The sequence below is a fragment of the Diachasmimorpha longicaudata genome, chromosome 2 (assembly GCF_034640455.1).
Source record: "Diachasmimorpha longicaudata isolate KC_UGA_2023 chromosome 2, iyDiaLong2, whole genome shotgun sequence".
NCBI classification, from domain to species: Eukaryota; Metazoa; Arthropoda; class Insecta; order Hymenoptera; family Braconidae; genus Diachasmimorpha; species Diachasmimorpha longicaudata.
The window spans coordinates 4,294,181-4,315,425 of NC_087226.1; the positions used below are offsets into that span (position 1 = coordinate 4,294,181).

The 21,245-nt window shown below is 35.3% G+C and overlaps 1 protein-coding gene across 6 annotated transcripts in view; it reads right to left on the reverse strand.

Moving 5' to 3' along the window:
* LOC135172882 (protein lap4-like) overlaps window positions 1-20,307 on the reverse strand; it is a 74,332-nt gene extending 54,025 nt beyond the window's left edge. For 3 of the 6 annotated variants that reach the window (XM_064139364.1, XM_064139365.1, XM_064139362.1), the window contains exons 1-2: window positions 19,692-20,307; window positions 18,236-18,353 (exon numbers count right to left, since the gene is read on the reverse strand). In XM_064139364.1, coding sequence (XP_063995434.1) covers window positions 18,236-18,353; window positions 19,692-19,853 — 280 coding nt within the window. In that variant the 5' untranslated portion in view covers window positions 19,854-20,307. The remainder of the gene's footprint in view (window positions 1-18,235; window positions 18,354-19,691) is intronic. The other 3 variants (XR_010301189.1, XM_064139363.1, XM_064139366.1) reach the window with 3 other exon arrangements.
* Between the last annotated feature and the right edge of the window lie 938 nt (window positions 20,308-21,245).

Below are 21,245 nucleotides of genomic sequence, written 5' to 3' on the forward strand. Positions count from 1 at the left end.
GGCTTCAAGCTAAAGGCTAGGTCAATTCAAATGCAATCACTCGATCAGGAGATTCAGACCATTAAAGCTAGACCGTTCCACCTAACCCGTCCCTATATCTTTATCCTACAATTTTTGAGAAAAATATTAACCATAAATCGAATTTGGTTACGTCGATTCGCAACCCAAATCCAGATCGTCGACTCCATTAAAAAAAATTAGATTTTTCAGATTCTAAATAATTTCTCAGTGCAGAGCAATATTTTATTCTAAAAACGAAACTATGAAATACAATTTATCGGGACGATATCGATTCATCTCTCGCTTTATTTATTCTCGTGAACTTTTTCAATTCCGATCACTCGTTCTTTCCGTATTATCCTATCTTCAAACCAACTGAACGAAATTTCAATTTTTTTTATTTTCAAGTTTGTCTTGTTTTGAAAAAAAAGGCTTAATTATTGTGAAATTGTACCATTTTCCCGTGAGTTTTTTCGCGAGTGTTCGAGTAGAATCCAAACATTAAATCTCATATCGACGACGTCAAGTCATAAAACCAATAAAAATCTCAAGAAATAAATCACCACAAATAAAATCAGTAGCGAACCAGTAAAACGATATGAGTCACTTCTGACTATTGATCAGGTTTTGGTCAATATCTCAAAATCTAGGGGCGATAGCAAAATTTTCATCAGGACCTTTTTGGTGGAGCGAATCGAGAGCTACAATAAATGTTGCAACAAAATCTCGCCATCTCTCTTAGATTCGGAGATATCGCTAAAAACCTCGACTCCGGAACTGAAATGTGTTTGTTGAAAACACATCTATTCTAACTTTATATCCTCAATTATAAAATAATATTTCCAAACCAATTCCCCAGATCATAATCCGTTTCTCCAATGAAGAATAATATCCCATTCTATCGAAAACAAAACGAGAAAAAACCATTTACAAGAGCGATATGGATTTATCCCCCGATAAAACACTTCTGACGTCTCTCCAAACATCGATAGATCACTATTTCTCTTCCTGTTTCTTGGAAATCTATAAATGCTCACGAGAAACTGTAAACGAGAGGTGGAGCAAGGGCTGGGGATGTGGATACGATGACAATAGAAGGCGTGTGCTGGTGGTTCGTCTCTATAGACAAACACAATCAACATTGTAACACATCCAATGAATTTACAAGAGGGCATTTTGGTAGCCCTGTGTATCGATAGCGGTTTAATTGTGCAACAGAGCGTTTCGATGACATGTTTTCCACGAAATATAAAGTACCAGAGAGGAGCGTACACTGAGAAAAAAAATATTTTTGCGAAAAATCCATTCACTTCAGGGAAATATTTATTTTCTCAATCCTTCATTTCTGGAATCGAGTGACTCCTTGACAAATCTGATTATGTTTAAATTGCGTTAATTATATTGTTCTAGAACATGGTCAGTTATTTATAATTATAAGCGAACTCCTGTAATAATTATGAGCTGTTCTATTTATCTTCAAAAATCACTCGACAAGGTTAATGACGTGCTTGGAAAAGTCTCTGGAAAAGGACTAATTTATGATCCGTTGTGATCCGAACCTGAGAGCGTTGCAATCCTTACCAGATGTGGTATTCAAAGGAAACTCTGTCCTCTGGAGTCATAAACTTTCTCTTGTTTTTTCCCTTCGTAAAGGTTTTTAAATAGTCAGAATGTAGTCTCTGGACAACTGTCCTCTAGGTCACTCGTGCCTTCCTCGTACCAATAATGAAGAGTTCAAGTTAAAGTAATTCATTGCGTTGGTACATATATTTATCTACTTGGATCTATATTCCAATATAATCCATCGAAATTCTTCCCTTAAGAAAATCATAAATTAAAAAAAAAGTAAATAACTATTCATAGAGTTCATTCAAGGTCACGGAGAGAATAATCATCTTCTAGAGTAATATGACTATTGTAATTTAAACCTCACTCGGTCCCCCTGGCAGTGATTAGAACCGAGAAATGTAAATTTGAAAAAATAAATATTTCTATATGAAATGAAAAACTTTCACTATTTAATTAAATGTCACAATCTTTATTCCGATTTAGTTCATATGCAATTTTTAGGAAAATACTTTAGTTCTTCGTGTATTTATCCTCCGACAAACGAATCCACAAAAAGATATTTTTGCTGCCTCGGAGCAAAAAATAGTTTTTTTTTCCGGTAGTTCAGAAGTTAGAAAACGATTCTTTGCTCTTTCCGTCATGAAAAATAACTCCTTGTCTAGAAAAGACTGTCTTCATGGTCCGTATTAGCTATTTTCCGCCTCAAACCACCCCTTTCAATGTTTGTCGTAATGTAAAAATACGCCTTGAAATAAAATTGCTATTCTGAGGACGACTCCGCCATCTTCATAAAGTGTACAAATTTTATTGTGTAAGACAGCGTCTCCTCCTAATCTCTTCGAAATTATTAGCGTAAAATATGTGATGTCTAATTAACTACGAATTGGCGATTAATGGAGAGCGATAAAAGTGATTGACGGATATATTACCCAATTTATGGCGAATGATAACAGTGCTATACCTCGCGAAATACTGGAAGAAGTTCAAATTTATTTTAATGATACTCTACCTGATAAATTGCAAGTGACATAAATAAAACGTTATAATAATTTCATGAGATGGCGAGGACAAAAACAATGCAAATCTTTCGATAAGCCAACTCTAATGATTTATTTAGGCCACTTAATTCCAATTTAATTGAAACAATAAATTAAATAGGAAAAAAACACTTTTCTCGTTTTAAAATTTGGCAACAGAATTTTTTGATGTCTTTATGGTCATACGATAAACATTGTATTGCATTGTATTTTTAAAAAAGCGCCCTAGTCTGGAAAAATGGTATGTGAGTCGCGCATAAAACCTGGAAACAGTAAATTTTTTCACATCATTACCAACCACTTCTCAGCATTTTGCAAAAACTCTAAAAATGAGAAGATATTAGCAATAATTACCCCTTAATGCACGCTATAGTTGCTAATCCCTATTTATTCCTGGATTCCTCTGGATAATATAGACCATGTGTGCAAAGTAAAAAATTAATAAACCAAAATATCGCTCCTTCGAATCAAAATGGAATGTTTTTCATTTGAAAGTGGAGACCAATAGGTAGACAAATCCATCCATGTCCACTCCTAGGTAATTGAAAACGTCCGGGAAGTGGCAGAATGAACAGTTGGAATAATGCAAGGCAGGAATGCTGACCGACTATAGATGGACAATTCTCACTCATTTTTTTTAAGTTTCAATAATTAAAATTCTAATCACAGTGTGACAGTGTATGGGTGACCATTACTCACAACCTGCTATCGAAATCCTTGACCTCTTTCCGGTGTTTTGCAATTCGTTCTCGAATGTAACCGACACGCTATTTTTATCTTAATTTTCCATGGTAAACGACGGATATTTTTTCGTGGAAAATTAAATGAATGTTATAGGCCGCTTATTATCCCAAACATCATCAAAATTTCGTATGTAAACTAAGGTATCTTCGGAGGCACATGACGCAAGCAATTATTGCCGTGTTTCATCCATATTGCTGAAAGAGAAGGTGCGGGCTTTATCTAAATATCCACTTTGAGAACCGATTATTTTCTTTATCGATTTGTAAAAATAATCGATTTTTAAGTATGGCATATCTGGTCGAATTTTCCGGGTTTGAGGACGCGCGCCTTATGATGCTAGTGCATATCCTTATCCTATATAAAAAGTGAGATGGGTCACTAATGGAACATGTCGGATTTCATGGAGATAATCGATTATGTAATAGTTATAATCGATCATTTGACAATCGATAATCGATTGGTGAAGAAGCAAAGATGTTTTATATAAAAAGCGACAGGGGTCACTAACCAAATATGGCGGGTTTCATGGAGATAATCGATTATGTCACGATCATAATCGATCACTTGACAATCGATAATCGTTTGGTGAAGAAGCAAATGTCCTATTTATGAAAGCAGAAGCACATAAATGAAGTTCGTCCGAGTCGAAATCGCGTAAGGTCTTTCCCATTGGCCGATTAAATGAATGAAGTTTCGCGTTAGTCGAAAAGGCGAAAACGTTCGTGTTCCTAAAAGCATCCATTGTGAATCAAGTTACCTCTCTCATCATATTTATAACCAACGACTTTCACATTCGTTCTTTTACGGTGTGATCGCCCTTCATCAGTCTATGAAAGCACACGCACATGAATTAAATTAAATTAACCACAGAAGTCATCGACTAACTTCATGTGTAAGACTTTCTCCTAATTGGTCAATGTGTTTGAGGCGGGAAATCTAAATATGGCGCGCGAAGCGCGCATTCGGTCTCGTGTTATATAAAAAGCCACAGGGGTTACTAATCAAATATGGCGGGTTTCATGGAGATAATCGATTATGTCACGATAATAATCGATCATTTAACATTCGATAATCGATTAGTGAAGAAGTATTGGGAAAATCAGCATCGATGCCGCGGCCGCGATGGCGCTAAGGATGAGGAAATGCGATATTCACGAATTTCGAGAATCGATTGCGGCTGCAGTAGCGCTAGTAGTCTAAGCATTAAAGGACCCGGTCAAAGTCGAATTCTCGCAACGCACCTTATCACCTCCCATAACCTCATCCTCAGTCAATTTTATACGGATCAATCTCCCGAGTTCACTAGAGATTTTCTAAAGGTTACATAACGGTCTCTGAAGGACAATGAAATGACAAATTTTGAATTTATGTTGAAGCATGAGAGAGCACATTTCTTGTATTATATCTACGTCAGCCTCATTCTCGATATCTCAGAATATACGACATGCACCCAGTCACGATTCATCGATATCATTATTAAATTCCATGAATGACTGAAACAAGGTCGAGCTTGGAAATATTGACGTGTAAATTTAATTATCACGTCTTTCACCCGTTCGAGATTTTTTGAACACCCGACCTGAATAATTTACAAATACCACGGTCCATTTTTATTGGCCATAATTTTTTCAGTATTTTATTCATAATAAAAGTGCATCGAATGGATCTCCTCATTCCCACATAAAAAGCGATAGGGCTCGCTAATCGAACCTGGCGGATTTCATGGAAATAATCGATTATGTCATGTTCATAGTCGATCATCGATTAGTGAAGAAGTGAAGAGGAAACCGGCATCAACGCCGCTGCCGCGGTGGCGCTGCCATGCTTAACCCTAGAACGTTGCACTGGGGTACAAATATACCCCACGCCATATTTAAGGCTGTGTGGAAATGAGAATCCTGCATTTATCGACCGGAGACCCTAACCATAATTCAATTTGATTTTAATAAATTCCGCAATTCCACTTACACAGCCGTGTTCGTTATTAAAAAACGAAGAAAATGATGTATAACAACATTTTCCAATTTTAATTTTTACCTGCGAAAATTGCGACCTAACGCGTGGGGTACGTTTGTACCCCAGTGCAACGTTCTAGGGTAAGAAAAGTAAGTGCAACGTTCTAGGGTTAATACACGGAGAGAAAAGTCTGGGAAAAATTACCGTGCCGGGGACTAGAATCGAGGTGGAACAGGCTCGAAATATTGGAATCTGTTTTACTAAATTTGGTAATAAATTTTGTAATTGATGATATGGGGCTTTATAAAATTTACTAAATGGCATTATAAGATTTGTAGATCTATCATTTTTTACATGGAGACAAAAATTCTTTAAAAATTACGTGCCTATTCTGTAATCTGCCAGTCCAAACCCTAGTCAGTAAAAATTACGGAAAAGTTACCCACTTTTTCAACGAACTTTCAGAAAAAAATACAGAACGTTCAAGAAAAATATGGGACGTTCAGTGAAACAATGTCTAACTTACTATTGGAAATGGGTTATTTGTAATAATAATTTTGTAAATAATTGTAACTATTTCTCTACTTTACTATTTAACTCAAATAATTATGCTCAGAAGACAGATCCGCTCTGTAAGGATTCCTTAGAGGAACTAACTAGATTTACAAAGGGAAACAACACCCTGGACCTTTTAGTCAAAGAGTCGTATTCATTCTACTTTGTCTACATACTTAAAATCAAACCTAAACACCATACCTCACACTTCTCAGAATTCCAGTCCATAAAAATGTTTTTTCAATTTAAAGTATAACACTTAGAAGAGAATGAGATTGATTTTTGCTTTTTATTTATTTATTTCATGAAAAATCGAACAAATACTCTTTGGGCTGGCGAATCATGTAACAGTGACGTAATATTTGAAGAATTCTTCCCTCCCTATAATTGCGATTAGATGATAAATTGATAAAAATCTTTTAAAAATTCCCATCTAGGTCAGTGTATTTTATTGGGCCCTTTTCCATTTTTTACTCTGTCACTCAGCAACTTTTCGACACTCATTGTGATTGGTTACCGATGAGCGCCGAATACAGTCGATTATTGCCGACGTTGGACACCGTGATGGCAAATGAAGTTTTCCTAAGCTGGTAAATAAATTTTATTAAGCGTCACCGTAATATCTACCTCAGGGCTGCAGTTCGCACCTGCAATTGCGCTATAAAAATTCTCAAATTTTTCTCTCACTCAACTGTCAAAAAATGGTTCATTGACTATCAATACTAATTCTTTATTTTTAGAATATTTATTTTATTTATTCTTTCCCGCCTTAAATATTTCCCCTCATCGATAAATTGCCATTTAAATTTACAGAAACAACTACTTGAAGACGAATGACTGGAGATGGTGGAAGTGTTAGTTAGAGTTTCAACAAACTTCTTCGTACGGTACAAGTACAAACTGTGCCCCAGTTTCTTGAGCACCCCCTTTACCGTACACCGAAGGCCTGGATATCGGCTAGACAGATACACCACATCTACACACCAGGTTGACAGTATATTTTCTCTCCCTACTTCGATCGTATCTTTATACGTCGCACACGTTTCACATACACTTCAACAATTTTTTTTCAACACACGTTCGATTTATTCTCAGGATACGTCTATTTTTAACTCAATATCTACCACTGTCGGAAAGGGTGTAATTTTCACGCGAGAAGATATCAAAAAAATTCAAGGGAGAGAAAAATTCAATAGAAATTACGGTAGCGTTTGATAATCAAGTTGTGTTGTTTAATCGGGAAAAATTACTGTACGGTTTAATGGATTTTTTCACCTGCTTATTTATTTATTCATTTAATATTGTATTCCCCTGATTAAAATAGTTACTACATGGAGGGACAGGTTTAGACAAATTGAAGGATTACTTTTGCCTCAACCACTCGGTCTTGTTGAATAATGTCAACGGAATAATTCATTGATGTAACGAAATATGTCCTGAGGGCTCTAAACATGAACCTCATGCTTCGATCAAATGAGGTTTCGAATGTATCGGATTCCCAAATTTCCCAATTTTATATTTTCCCAAATTTTGATTGTTTTGATAATTCGATATTTTCCCAAATTTTGATAGTTATTTGAATACACCTCCTGTCGTTGATTTGCAAAGTTATTAGAGACGATATCAATGGAATCCCCTGCAATAAGATGTTTAAATGGAATAATGACCTCTTTCAATGGAGTAATTCATATCTATGATCTATTGGGAACCTACTGTGGAAATGAAGAATTAAAACGTTGAAAATATAGCATTGAATTTTTATACAAAAGAATATGCATCCAAAAAAATACATTTTGTTAAATCTACCATATTTTTTTTCAGCGTAGAGAGTACCGATTAAGTTTAAATTACGTTAATTATATTGTTCTAGAACCGGATCATATGAGTTGTAATCTTGAGTGTTCGCCTTTAATAATTATGAACATTAAAACATTCTCGGAATTCTTCCTGTTAAAAAATCAGGAATTTCAAAACATGAGAAAACATGAGCGAATTTCCTTGGAGGTGCTGTGAAATGCAGTCATCCTCAAGAGCACTAAGACTGTCAGGGTTCAAACCTAGTTCAGCTCCTCTGGGAATGACTCAATCCAGGAAAAACAAATACTTCTCTCAAATAAATGATTAATTGATAAAAAAAAATGTTTTCCATCTGTTTTCTAATAAAAATTTTGATTAAGAATATCCTAATTAAATGAGTTCTGAATTCAAATTAGCCGCCTCAGACAGCTGTGAACCAATGAGGAATCAGCCTGACAGACTTTCGAGATATCCATAGCGTCGATATTTTTTCTTTTTACAGTAAAGAGACTGAATTAAAAATTAAATGAGCCCTCACTTTAAATTGGCCGCTACAGACGACTAAACCAATGAGGAATAAGCGTGACTTTCGAGATATCGATAGTGTCCATGTTTTTTCCTCTTGTAGGAGATGTATAATTTCGCGGATATTATTTATCTGTTTCCAATGGAATTATATCCACACGAAAACATGGTTTAATTGGTGGCGCACCTTCGTTCAATAACCCTATGGGCTGGTTGGTATAGCGGCAGTTGTAAAAATGCAGGAAAACCAACCGCACCTAGGGATAGAACTATATGAGTTGTTTGCATTTGCAGAATTTACAAATTCCAGATGTATTAGGGCGTATCCTTACATGACCCCGTGATATTTCAACAAATATTGACTGGATTCTTTCCATCTTCTCGAGTTTCAATCAACCACAGATCTCAACATTCCAGATGTAAAGATTCTACCACACAGAGAGAAATCCATAACCAAAAAAGACATTGCCCATTATCGAACATGGCGGATTCATGGAAATAATCGATTATTTCGTAGCTATAATCGATCATTTGGCAATCGATAATCGATTAGCGAAAAAGGAAAGGAAAAATAGACATCAATGTCGCAGTTGCGATGGCGCTAGAGACTACAAAAGACATTGCTCATGTATCGAACATGGCAGATGAGTGAAAATAATCGATTATTTCGTGGCTACAATCGATGATTTGGCAATCGATAATCGATTAGTGAAAGAGTAAAAGAAAAACAGACATCAATGTCGCCGTTGCGGTGGCGCTAGAGACTACAAAAGACATTGCTCATGTATCGAACATGGCGGATGAGTGAAAATAATCGATTGTGTCGTGGTGATAATCGATCATTTGGTAATCGATAATCGATTAGTGCAGAAGTCAAGGTCCTATAAAAAAGCGTCACGGGTCACTAATCGCACATGCCGGATTTCATGCAGATAATCGATTATTTCATCGCCATAATCGATCATTTGTCAATCGATAATCGATTCGCAAAAAAGGAAAGGTTCTACAGAAAAAGGGACACACGTTACTAATCTAATATGGCGGATTTCATGGAGATAATCGATTACCTCATGATATCAATCGATCAGTGGGAAAAGTCCTCCCTAGAAAGCGACCCGTGTTACTAATCGAACATGGCGGATTCCATGGCGATTATCGATCATTTTACAGTCATAATCGATCATGTGATAATCGATAAATGGAGAAGTAAAAGTCATGCAGGCCAAAAGAGATATAAAAGCCGTGGCCGTTCGTCAAAACGGAGGTAACGGCCGCTAATCAAAAAGTCACCGAATTATTATGGCGATAAATTTAAAAATTCTCAGACACTTAATACTCTTTACGAAACTTACGGCTAATTTTTGCATTCCGTAATACGTCAGTTTCCACGAAGGAACGGGCTATCCCTTCCTCGTGACTCATCGGGCATTTTCGGGCCGTCGAGGTAGAGGGGAAAAACCGATCGTTGACTCCGTTCGAAGCAAATGATGTTCTGCGATGTGCCAAAAAAAATTGTTGAAGTTATGAGAACACAAACCGATTTTTAAACGTCCTCATATTTTTTTTTTTAAATATTATACTTTTTATCCACTTATTCATTTTCTTGTAATAAAAAAAATCATCATTCCTCCTCTCCCCCTCCCCCAGGGTGAGTCATCGGACGGATGAGTCATTATTACGGAACTCCACGTGTAAAGTTTCCGAGAAGGAAACGTAAAATTTCACTTCTGACTCATAATTTTCATTGAGTATACCTTCCCCCACCGATTACATCTGGAAAATCATTTTTACGTTCCCCTTCTGGTACATTTTACTGAATATTTCTCTTCGTGTATAAAAAATTACCGGCGATGAAACGTTTCATTTAGCATAACTCTCCACTATCATCGTGAACCGTCATCGAACGTTGAATTTTTCTTTTTTTTTTCAGTAGATTGCAGCGCGTGTACGTGTGGGCAACGATGCGTACAGCGTTGTTCGTCCGGAAGGGCTCCAAGGCTTGAAGGTAAGCGTTTGAAGGCAAGAGAAAAGAGTGGGAGGATACACTTGTGGGAGCGTAATACCGCACAACAGACCAAGCCCTAGAGCTATCAACATGATATTCCGATGCACAGGGAAAATATCTGGAATTCCCAAGTAACAAACTGTCTACATTGAAAATGAGATTGTTTGCAACGAGGAGAGTCTAGGTAAATTTAGAAAATTATGTAGCAGATGGTGTTTAAGGTTTGCAATTGATGTACGATAATTAATCGATGGATTGGTTGATTTTTGGATTCACAATAATTTATTTTTAGTTCAAGGCACCAAGACTCTGATGGATACCACACCCGTCTTCCCCAATTACCGCGTAGGAGAGAGTTAATGCCGAGGTCAGGAGGTTTAAAAAGGGTCAAATGAAATGCCTCGTTTACAAATTGAATTATAATTTCATTATTCCAACGACGTTATTAATTTTTTATTTGGTTTTCAGGCCCTTGATCACGTACGTTGATTTGCATTCAAGTGACAATTGAGGATTGACGTTTGTTTGGGAGTATTATTACCAAATTTGGCTTTCATGAATCCAGAGAAATTTGTATTTGTTAATTATGGCACAGAGATAAAACGAATTAGTTGTTAGAACAGAGTAGCACTTACAAATTAGCAGAGGATACATGATTTTATAAATAAAATCAAGAAATTACATTTTCTTATTAAAATCTTTGATAAGGGAATGAAAAAAAGTGGAAAATGAATAATTCTGGGGTCAAATTGAGGGTAATTTAATATATTCCCATCTAAAACAGGGCTATTCACTGAAATTCGAGTGAAGACTTCAATATTTTTTTATTTAAGAAGAAAAATGTGAACTTTTCAAAGCGTGATCTGCTAAAATTCAGGTATTATTGGTTTTAATGGCTGGAATGCATGGTATAGGGTGTCAATTTCAAGATCTCAACGAGACCTTGAAGTTTATATATGGTATATCTTCATTGATCGAATGTAAAAACTCAATAACTGGTGAAAACAATCATTTTTTAAGTGCAACATAACGTAAAAAATGGAAATAATCTGCAATAACTCGCAGGAAATTCAATGAAATTGGATTTATCACACACCATTTTGAAGAACTATAACACACTTGAAAATGATCTACAGATATTTTGGCAAAGTTTACGTAGAATTACGAAAAATCGTACCAAAGGGAATATTTGCAGCGAAACCTCAAGAAATCAATGAAAAATTATCAGAATTGAACGCCTTAGATGTCATTTTGAAGCTTATTCAATGCACTTTCCAACCAGTACACCACATATATATATTTCATACCACAGAAAGATGAATTTGACCTTGGAAACCAAAGAAAATCCTTCGTTACGAATGCGGATCGTACCCCAGTGCCATAAAAATCTTTTTTCAAGATAATTTTTGCAGCAATTTGCAAGTGTGGTTACGCGGATGACGGTAGCGACCCAGCAATTACGTGTTCATATTCCGAATAAACGGATGAATCACAGTTAAATCTATGTGAAAATGTAAAACATCGGTATTTATTCCCTGAGGTCAACATTCTTCCCGCATCCTTCCATCTCTTTCTCTCGATATTTTTCCTCCTCTGCCAATATCGGAAAAAATATATGTTTCCACATGCAACTGGACGAACCAGGTCATAATATTCCTCCCGATACAGCCAGTCTGACACACGATTTACTTATCTAAAAAAAAACAAAGTTCATAAAACAAGTATACAAAGGACGTTTCAGTTTGCAAAAGCTATCGCCTAGAGACGTAACAGTGCACCATTTATTGAGCAACTGTACCGACTTCCTTGCTTCTCCAAGAGTAATGTATCATACTCATGTGCATTTATTTAATTTCCCTGAGGATGATACACTCATAATAAATGCTTCAAATAATTAAATTTTATTCTGGAATGCATTTCATCATTGTAGAATGGACGATTGTGGGGTACTAATGGGCAACGAGTCATCGAAATACCACGCACATAAGCTGGAAATACCGTACCATCGTCCATTGTAAAAACGCCCGAGTGAAAGTTTTTTTTTTTTTCATCGTTATCCAATTATTCGGTCTCCGAGAAAATTATCCAGTGTTTAACCACATCAGTCAAGCAAATTAGGTCGATTAGGGGAGTCCTGGACTTAGGGAGATTAAAATTACTGCAAGAACTCGAAAATTGACGAAAAGTAAATGAGTCATAATTGGAGATGTAGTGAAAATAAATTTGAATGTTTAAGGATGCGAGTGGGAATTTTAATTGATGATGGACTGATAGGAAAATTACTTTTATCAAGAAGACTTCATTTGGACGAACTATGATTAAGTTGAGAATTTTCAAATGAAAGTGATTCTGCAATGAACATCAGTTAACTCGTTTCTGAGGTGGATTTGATTGGGAGAAATAAAATTTATTTAGAATTGAAGGTTCTTTAATTTATTGGAATAACATGAGTATTTGATTTCTTGTTAACCACAACTTTTCTTTTTCCGGAAATTCTTTGGTGCACTTGATAAACAAAATTATTTTTGTGATTAAATAAGTGGTTATAGTAAACAACACATTTCTACGTTTTTTTGAGTAAATTATAATTGAACGGAGAAATTAATATGGCGAATCTGAATGGATATTGTAACGTGAAAAAACTTTGAGATTGGAATGAAATATTGTCAAGTTGGGGGAAGTTTATATTTCATCCCCAGAACAACAACATATTCATTTAAAATAACAGAATCACAGATTACAGCAATTATATAGTAAATTGGGCATTACAAACATCGTTCAATGTGATGTATGAGAAGCTCAATTCAAAGATTGTCATCATTCCAATAAACAATAATTAATGTACTCATCGAAATATTTAATTTAAAAGGACAAACTTTTGATCAATTCAGGAAAGTGAAAAATTTCTCAGCTGGATATCATATTGGGTTTTAAAAAATCAACTTTGTCACTGTTAGGATGCATACATATGACTTGACTCTAAGAACTGTTTTACTTGATTCAAGTAAATATAAGTCGTCGATAAATAATTGATATTCCCCATAAAATTTTATGTAAGTCAAATTAGTTTTATTAATTAATACTTGTCTGAAGAAAAAATTATTTCAATAAATCTCATGTTGTCCATCAGTGTAGTACTGTGATATGAAAGAATATCAAAAGTGAACAATAAAATAAAAATCGAAACAACGAAAATCAATCAATTCAATTATTCACTTGTTTTCACTTGTTTTATTCAATTCTGTTGTTAATTTTGTCCAAAAACTGCAACGACCTCCACAGCAGACAATTCCCTTCTTATTATTCAATTACAAAATAACAGATGATAATTCACCCCAGTTAATCAAATTTACCATTTCGCACCATCTCATTTCCCTCAATACCATTCTCTCCCCAAGTTTTCGCGTAAAATTACCGTGAAAACCGGTTTTTCTTCCCCGATATAAATATAAAACAGGGAAAAGAATGAAACCTGCCAGGAAAGAAGTAAAAACGACGAATAAAAACCGGGGAATTGGAATTTCTAATCGAGGACAGTCTCAGTAAGGGTTTTGAGATAGATTCCACGGAGGACCTTCGCGATGATTGTGCTAGGTATGCAACATGTATTTTTTATTCTATGTTTTCAACGGCTCATAAATTAAAGACGGGATCGAGTCTCGTATAAATCCAGCGCATTTTATTTACCTCCGGAAACTCGTCCGAGAGTCTTGGCGCTGTTGAACGGCAATATGCCCTGGGATCCTAGTTTATTTCAATGTGAGAGGAAGAGAGAGGAAAAACCGAACGAGAATATAACGGGAATTCATACCTTGGGTTACTACTAAACATAAAAGGTCGCAATGAAGTGGCATTAATTCATTTCATACCCTATCATGATAGCATCCGCACCTGCTACACTGAGAATATATATTTTTTAATTCTGTCAAGGAAGCGGTGAAATATTTTTAAAAAATACCACACAAGAAAAAATTGAAGAAAAAAAAGTTCACGAGAAAATACCAAAAATAAAAATGATGGAAGACGAAGTATAACAAGTATAAATATATACAAATGTATATAAAAATATATATAAATATAGAAAAGGTATTTAATGGCAGTAATGCAAATCAATAAATTAAAAATATATAAACGTTGATAAATGTGTGAATACAACCAAAACTCTTTAAAATTCATTTATTTTGAAATAACTGAATGAATGCTAATTGTAAAGAAATGTTACAATCATTGGAATGCAAAACTTCATAACATTATTGTGATTATAATCATCAGCTGAGATTTAGAAAACTTTATGAATTTCAACACCACAATGACAGACTCAGCTAAAAGGGAAAATTAAAAAATCATTTTGAGTAATTCAAATTTATTAGTTGCGCGTTAACTCATCGGAAACCAATAAAAAAAATCGATAATGAAATTTGTTGTCGAGTTTCCAAAATTGATAGAAAAATCATTAATCATTTATTCAGAAATTGATTTGAAATCTGAGAGATTACAAACGAAAATGGAGATTCTGACAATGGAATTGTCTGACAATGGATTCACATGGAATTTTCATGTCTCAGAAATAATTCAATTAATTTCAGAAAAATTAAATGTAATTGCAATAGCCAGGGTCATATGACCATCTATATTATTGGAAATTTTATATCCTAGCGAATTTGATACTCAACGTTCGCACTGAGGCGGATAATATAAGCTATATCTCGAATAAGAATAATTGCGAAACAAAAACATTTTCTGTCATTAAAGTTCCAAAATAAATAAAAGGTTCCATAATTTTATTTTAAATGTCAAATGCAACTAAAATTCAAATTCCAAAAAAATCTCAGAGTTTATACCAGAGTGTGTGTACTGGAAGAATGCAACAAAGCCCAAGAAAATCATCATTTACGAACGAATCCCTTTCTCTGAACATTTACTTCATAAAAAAAATAAATAAACAAATCAATCTATATCGGAATGGATGCGGGAAAAGTGCAACAAAGGCCGAGGAAATCATCATCCTGCCGCACTAATAATTTTCTCTAAACATTTACTTTAAAAAAAAAAAAATGTTTAATTAAAAAAAAATCCAGCTAGAAACAACATTCGCGATAAATAACTCCATAATGTTAATGTAACGAAGTTACGGAGCGTAGTTATACAACACTGAATATTGCGTGTGATTACCTTCAACAGTAGCTCACACAGAGAGAAAGAGAGAAATAAAAAAAAAATAGACACATTTACCGATTCCTCGAGGGTAGTGTAAACACACATGTGTCTATTTAAATCATCGTCGGAGAAATTCCCATTCGAGACCCTCAATTCGACATTTACATATTCTCGTACTACGTAAACATCATATATATTTTTTTTTCCGCACAATGAGCTCGTTTGACCGACATTGGAGATCGAAGGTAACGTGAAGGATGTTACTTTCTAGACGTACAACACTATGACACCACATAGTTATACGTTTACAGAGAAATACAACATACAGACATCTCAGTTGATGCGTCAACGGCAGTACGTTCGCTGTCCGGTTATGTGTCATACGTTCATTGTTGAAGTAAAAGGTCTTCACATTGATAATTCTCAATTGAATATCTAATTGTTTGAACTATTCTTCAGGTTCTCTATATCGAGAGAGAACAAAACCGTATCACAGAGGCCTCATTTGAAGAGAAAAAAATTGCAAGTTTAAATCTAGTGGAGGATTTGCAGAACCAGTTGAAGTAATTTATTTATTTATTTGAGCAGATGGTAGTCACAGGCGATACGGTAAATTGTGACTAAAATCTGCAGTAGATTTTCCGGTGAATCTGAGGTATTTTATAGCGAGGATTTAAGGCGCATTTGGGCCCTTTCCGCTTTTTTTTATCGTAGAGATAACGTAGATGTGACAGTTTTTGATCAACTCAGCTCAGAGATCTGAACGGAAGGTGGATAAAAATAAATAGGTCAGTCAAATCCACCTGAAACTTCGTTTAAATTGACCTGTAGATATTTATGAATATTTATCAATATTACTTTTAGTTAAATAATTAATTAAAATCACAGTTTTGACGAATTCAGTCTTTGAAAGTTTCTGATTACAGTTTTATGCGTGAAATGAGTTTCTGATCACGAAGTAAAACAATTTCTGATTACGAAAACAAGGCGGGTCTACCATTCTCGTAGAAACTCTTGTTTGATCTTCTTGACAGTTAGAGGTTTCTCAAGTTTCATTTTCTCTTCAAATGCATTTCGTTCTCTCTTCAGCGACTTTTTTTTCAGCCTTAAAATCTCACAGATATAAAATGTGTTAAAATCCATCCAATTTAAGAAATTTCCATTGGTCTTTATTTCTGAAATTCAAAATTTTTAATCCAAATCACTGATCGGTGAAATATTCTTCATTTTAAGGGATTGAGCGACTTATTCATTATTGTTCTGTTGATATATAATTTATATTAATCATTATTATTACTGTGGATTAATATAATCGGACTTTGGTACTTCTTTTACCCCCCGCACACCAAATGATACCATTTCAAACACTCATCACACATGAGGACTTCCTCACAGGAAGAATGAGATTGTAAGGTACCGATTGCATCGCTAGAATCTCATTATATCGACGGTAAAAAATGGGCCCAATCTGCTGCCTTCCATACACGCGAGGAATTACCTCAAATCCAGGTGAAAATTTACCATATATTTTCAATAAAAAAAGGGGCCCGATGTGTCCATCTACTCCATATCCGGAATATAAATTACATTAAATTCACAGTAAAATCTATCATAAATTTAAGGTAAAATTTACCAGACGCGTTCTGTTCGTATCTTTTGATTATCAAAAAAATTATTTCCGTTTCCCCCTTCCATTCAAAATAGTCTAATTCCACCATCTCTCTAGAATCTTCTCAGTTCAAATAGAAACTCGTAATTTTAAACTAAAACTAGCGAAGGTTTCGCGAATGGAAAATTCGATTCATGGAAATCGGATGTCCTCAACATTTGCAAATCACACACGAGTTTATTTGCACTTAGAAACATTTGTATGTGTAAACAATTAAGCAGTTGGTCTTCCATTAATCCTCTTCGTTATTTTGCAGAAAAATACGTTTTTTATGAGGCAATTACGTATGATAACGTAAATTATTGACTGATTGAGACTGGCAACGAGTCTTCTCACCAGCACAGAAAATAACATTTTTTTCAAACCATTAAAACTAATTTTATGAAAAATATAGTTCATCTCCGAACATTTTTCGAATGTTCAGACCAAGATTTTTTTTAAATTTTTAACAAGCGATTTTTCCTACTACAAACAACATGCATAAAGTTGAACAAAAAAATCTAGCGAATTCACTAGCCAACTCTATCGGATTTGAAGAAATAAAATGGAGTTTCTCCGTATAACTTATTCTGTTGGCATTTTCTGCAGTGTCCTTGGTTCAAATATTCCAGATATTTTTTATTTTATGTTTCAAGTCATCAATTCCGTAGCGAAGTGGCAAATCAAGATAAGCCACTTTTAACTACCACTCAGTTTTTGATGAATATCTCAGAATCTAAGGAAGTTAGCAAAATTTTCATTGTGACCTTTTTTGTGGGACTAATTGAGTTATACAATAAAGATAATCACAAGAATTGCGCTATCTCCCTTAGATTCATAGATATTATTAAAAAACTCGAGTGAGAGGTATGTCAAATAATCTCGGTTTACCACTTCGTTGAATTTTTCGATTAAACTAAAAAAAACAAAAAAATAATTTGAAAATATGAGAAAATTCGTAAAGACTCTTTTACATGTCAATTGAATTTGATCGTAGAATATTTTCTGTTGAATCTTTCAACAATAGAATCAAATAAAAGATCATGAAAATTCGATAAAATTGCTCTGAAATTTTGCTAGCTACATGTTAATTTTTTCTACGTGAAGATTAGTGTGGGCACGCATTGTTCAATCTCCTATGAAAACTTTCAATGAAATAAAGCTCTAATCTAAATGTTCATCGATTTTAGAGCATTTATTCACCCTAATTTCCCGTGCCAATCACATCATTTTTAAACTCACCATTTCTTGAGACATCGAGTTCCACGAGGTTTTCAAAATTTTGAATGTCCGGTGGTAGTCGATGTATCTCGTTGTCACTGAGTCCAAGTTTTCTTAGTCTTTGCAATCGAAAGAAGTTCTGAAACAGCAGAAAATAGAATAGAAGTTTAATAATTCCAAGCACAATGGAATTTTCATTAATGATACGAAATGAAAAATTCCTCGTTCCATAAATATGATGTAACCTGCACCTTATGAGGTTGTAGAATTAAATTATTAAAATTGTGAAGAATTTTGAAAAATGAAGGAATAAATTTTTTTTAAATAGCGAATCCACCGCACAATTCAATTTAACTTCAATTGAACTTTTTAATCGATTTTTGAATTAAGTAATTTTTGTTGAATTTTCAACGTCTTAAATATTGTAAATTTATTTCATTTCCCTCCAATTTGGGTATTTTTTATTTAGCAACGAAAATAGTGAAAAATTGTGTAATTAAAGCCAAATAAATTCAATAAGAAAAATTAATAAAATAAAATGCATAGAAAAATCGAATTGCATTGAAAAAGCGAATTTCCATAGCATATTTTTCCCACCAGAACGTAATAGACTATCTAAAAAAATGAACATAATTATCTTGCAAATTCATTAGGTTTTCCTACACAACTTTGTCACAGGTGTATAATCGCACGAGATGGAAGGAAATTGTTGATATACCTTGTGGAGTTCTTTGATACAATTATCATCAAGCAAGTCCCTGAACTTATTCAATTACCATATTTTCCATTGAATTAATTCCTCTCCCACTTTACCAACCTTGATCCTTTCATTTTCCTCTTCATTCCCCAAAAAAATTAAAGGACAAAACTGGAAAAAACCGAATTTCCAAAAAAGTCTAACAACTACTCCAGTAGAATATCTCCCCCAGGAAAGTTCAATTCCACGAACTTTCGCCACAAAATATTTTCTCTCCAAAATACTACCACTCAAAAGTTCAAAAGGGATTTATTCTAAATGATCCAGTAAATTCTCCTGCTTTTACCCTGAAACCTCTGTAGTCGTCCTCCCATCCCATAAAAAATCCAAAAGCAAAAACTTGATGTGCCTTAAGGACCTCTCTAACACAAATTATCATTGATCAACAGCTCCTCAACTTATTCAATTACCACATTTTCCATAAACTTCTTCCTCTCCCATTTTCGTCCTTTCGTTTCCCTCTTCATTCCCCCTCAAAAAAAAGAAACGCCAAAACTTGAAAAACTCAAAATGAAAATTCAAAGATGTCTAAAAATTCCTCCAGGAAAATTGAATTCCCTTGATTTTTACCCCAGAATATTTTCTCCCCAAAATATCACCACTGAAAACTCCAAATAGAATTCCTGCTAAATTATTCAGCAAATTCTCCCGATTACCCCTAAAACCTGTCCCCACGTTCCCTCATCCCCTTGAAAATCCGAAAGCAAAAACCTGACATACCTTGGGGAGGTCTTTGATGTGATTGGCATCGAGCAACAGTTCCTCAAGACTACGTGAATAACGTATTAAATCATCAGGTACGCTTGACAGCGAACAGTGACGCTTGTCAACGTATTCCACCTGGCTGTTACACCCACGAAATATTGGAATACACCGAAACATGATTTCAATCACCCACAAGGTAACAAACACTAACACAAATTAAAAAAAAAAAAAATACCACTGATTTTGCTCAGCACCAAGGCATAATTGTCGCTGATATTAGCCACAAATTTCACACACACAATCAGACCCCATTTCTAACACTCGAATGAATTCAACTGTTGGACATATTAACTCAGCATTAACATCTGATTTACCATCAGCACAAGCCTTTACTCGTCGTAATGTCGGGTTCTGGGTGTTTTCAGTGATTTTGGAATTAACATGGATAATTAAATTGGCATTGGCTTGAATAATGCGAGCGGCACTAAACACACACCTTCACGCCCTACCGCCCTACTCGGCTTCGAGTTCGAACGCGCTCACAGCTTCGGGCCTCTACGTTATGTTTGACGTCACCAAAAACCTTTCGTCTGACTCGGCCCACTCGGCTTGACTGGGAAGTGGGGAAACTGAGAAATCCGTGAGTGAGGACAGCGATACACACGGCAGGACGGTGCACTACGTTGAATTTGCGAAAAGTGAGGGGGAATCAAGGAGAATGGACCGAATAGATGGTCAGATCAAGGGGATATGGGGACCCCACACCAACGGTAGTAATGGCGTTACGATTGGCGGCGCCGCCGTCTACTCTGGCAGCTGGGGGCAGCGATGCGCCAGGAAATTCGACGGTTAATTAAAAAATTATCTCTCCGTTCCTGGTGGATATTAAGGAATGAAATCAAGGGTGTACGAAGGGGAATTTAATTCGCCTCGATCGGGCCAAGTTTCATCCCTTAATCACTGAAAATAAAAATTAAATACCACGAAGAAAATTGATGCACGCCGCGATCAGCGCCGAGATTCCATTGGGGCTGACACGGTGCTTCCAGTTTTCTCGGGGATTTTAATTTTTGTTTACTGAAGTTAAGGGATGAAACTTGGCGTGATCGAGGAGAAAAGGATTCTCCTCCGAACAACCCTGGTTTCTCTCGTTAATGTTCATTAGGAAAGAAGAGACAATTTTACAACGAACGGACGAATTGTCGAGTAGCCCCCGCGCTACCAAAATCGACGGTGGCGCATCCCACCTCTATGTCAGTACTAATATTGGCGTAGGATCTCCTGATCTCCAAGATCGTCGCCTCTACCTTGGTCTATCCTCTTTGGAGAGATTGCCCGCCCCAGGGCATTTGACAAAATGCATTCATATGTAAATAGCCGACATACAATTGTTTTTTGCAAAATGAACCAAGTTTATCGTTTGTACTTGGTTTGTGCCCGTTTGAACTGCGCTTAAAATGTTTCGTTTGTTTATCATTTACGTTTCAATAAATAATGAAAGTAGTGACCTCTATGCGTCTCACACGACGGCATCTGTAAGTGGGGCGCTCTGTGAGCCACAGGGCAAAG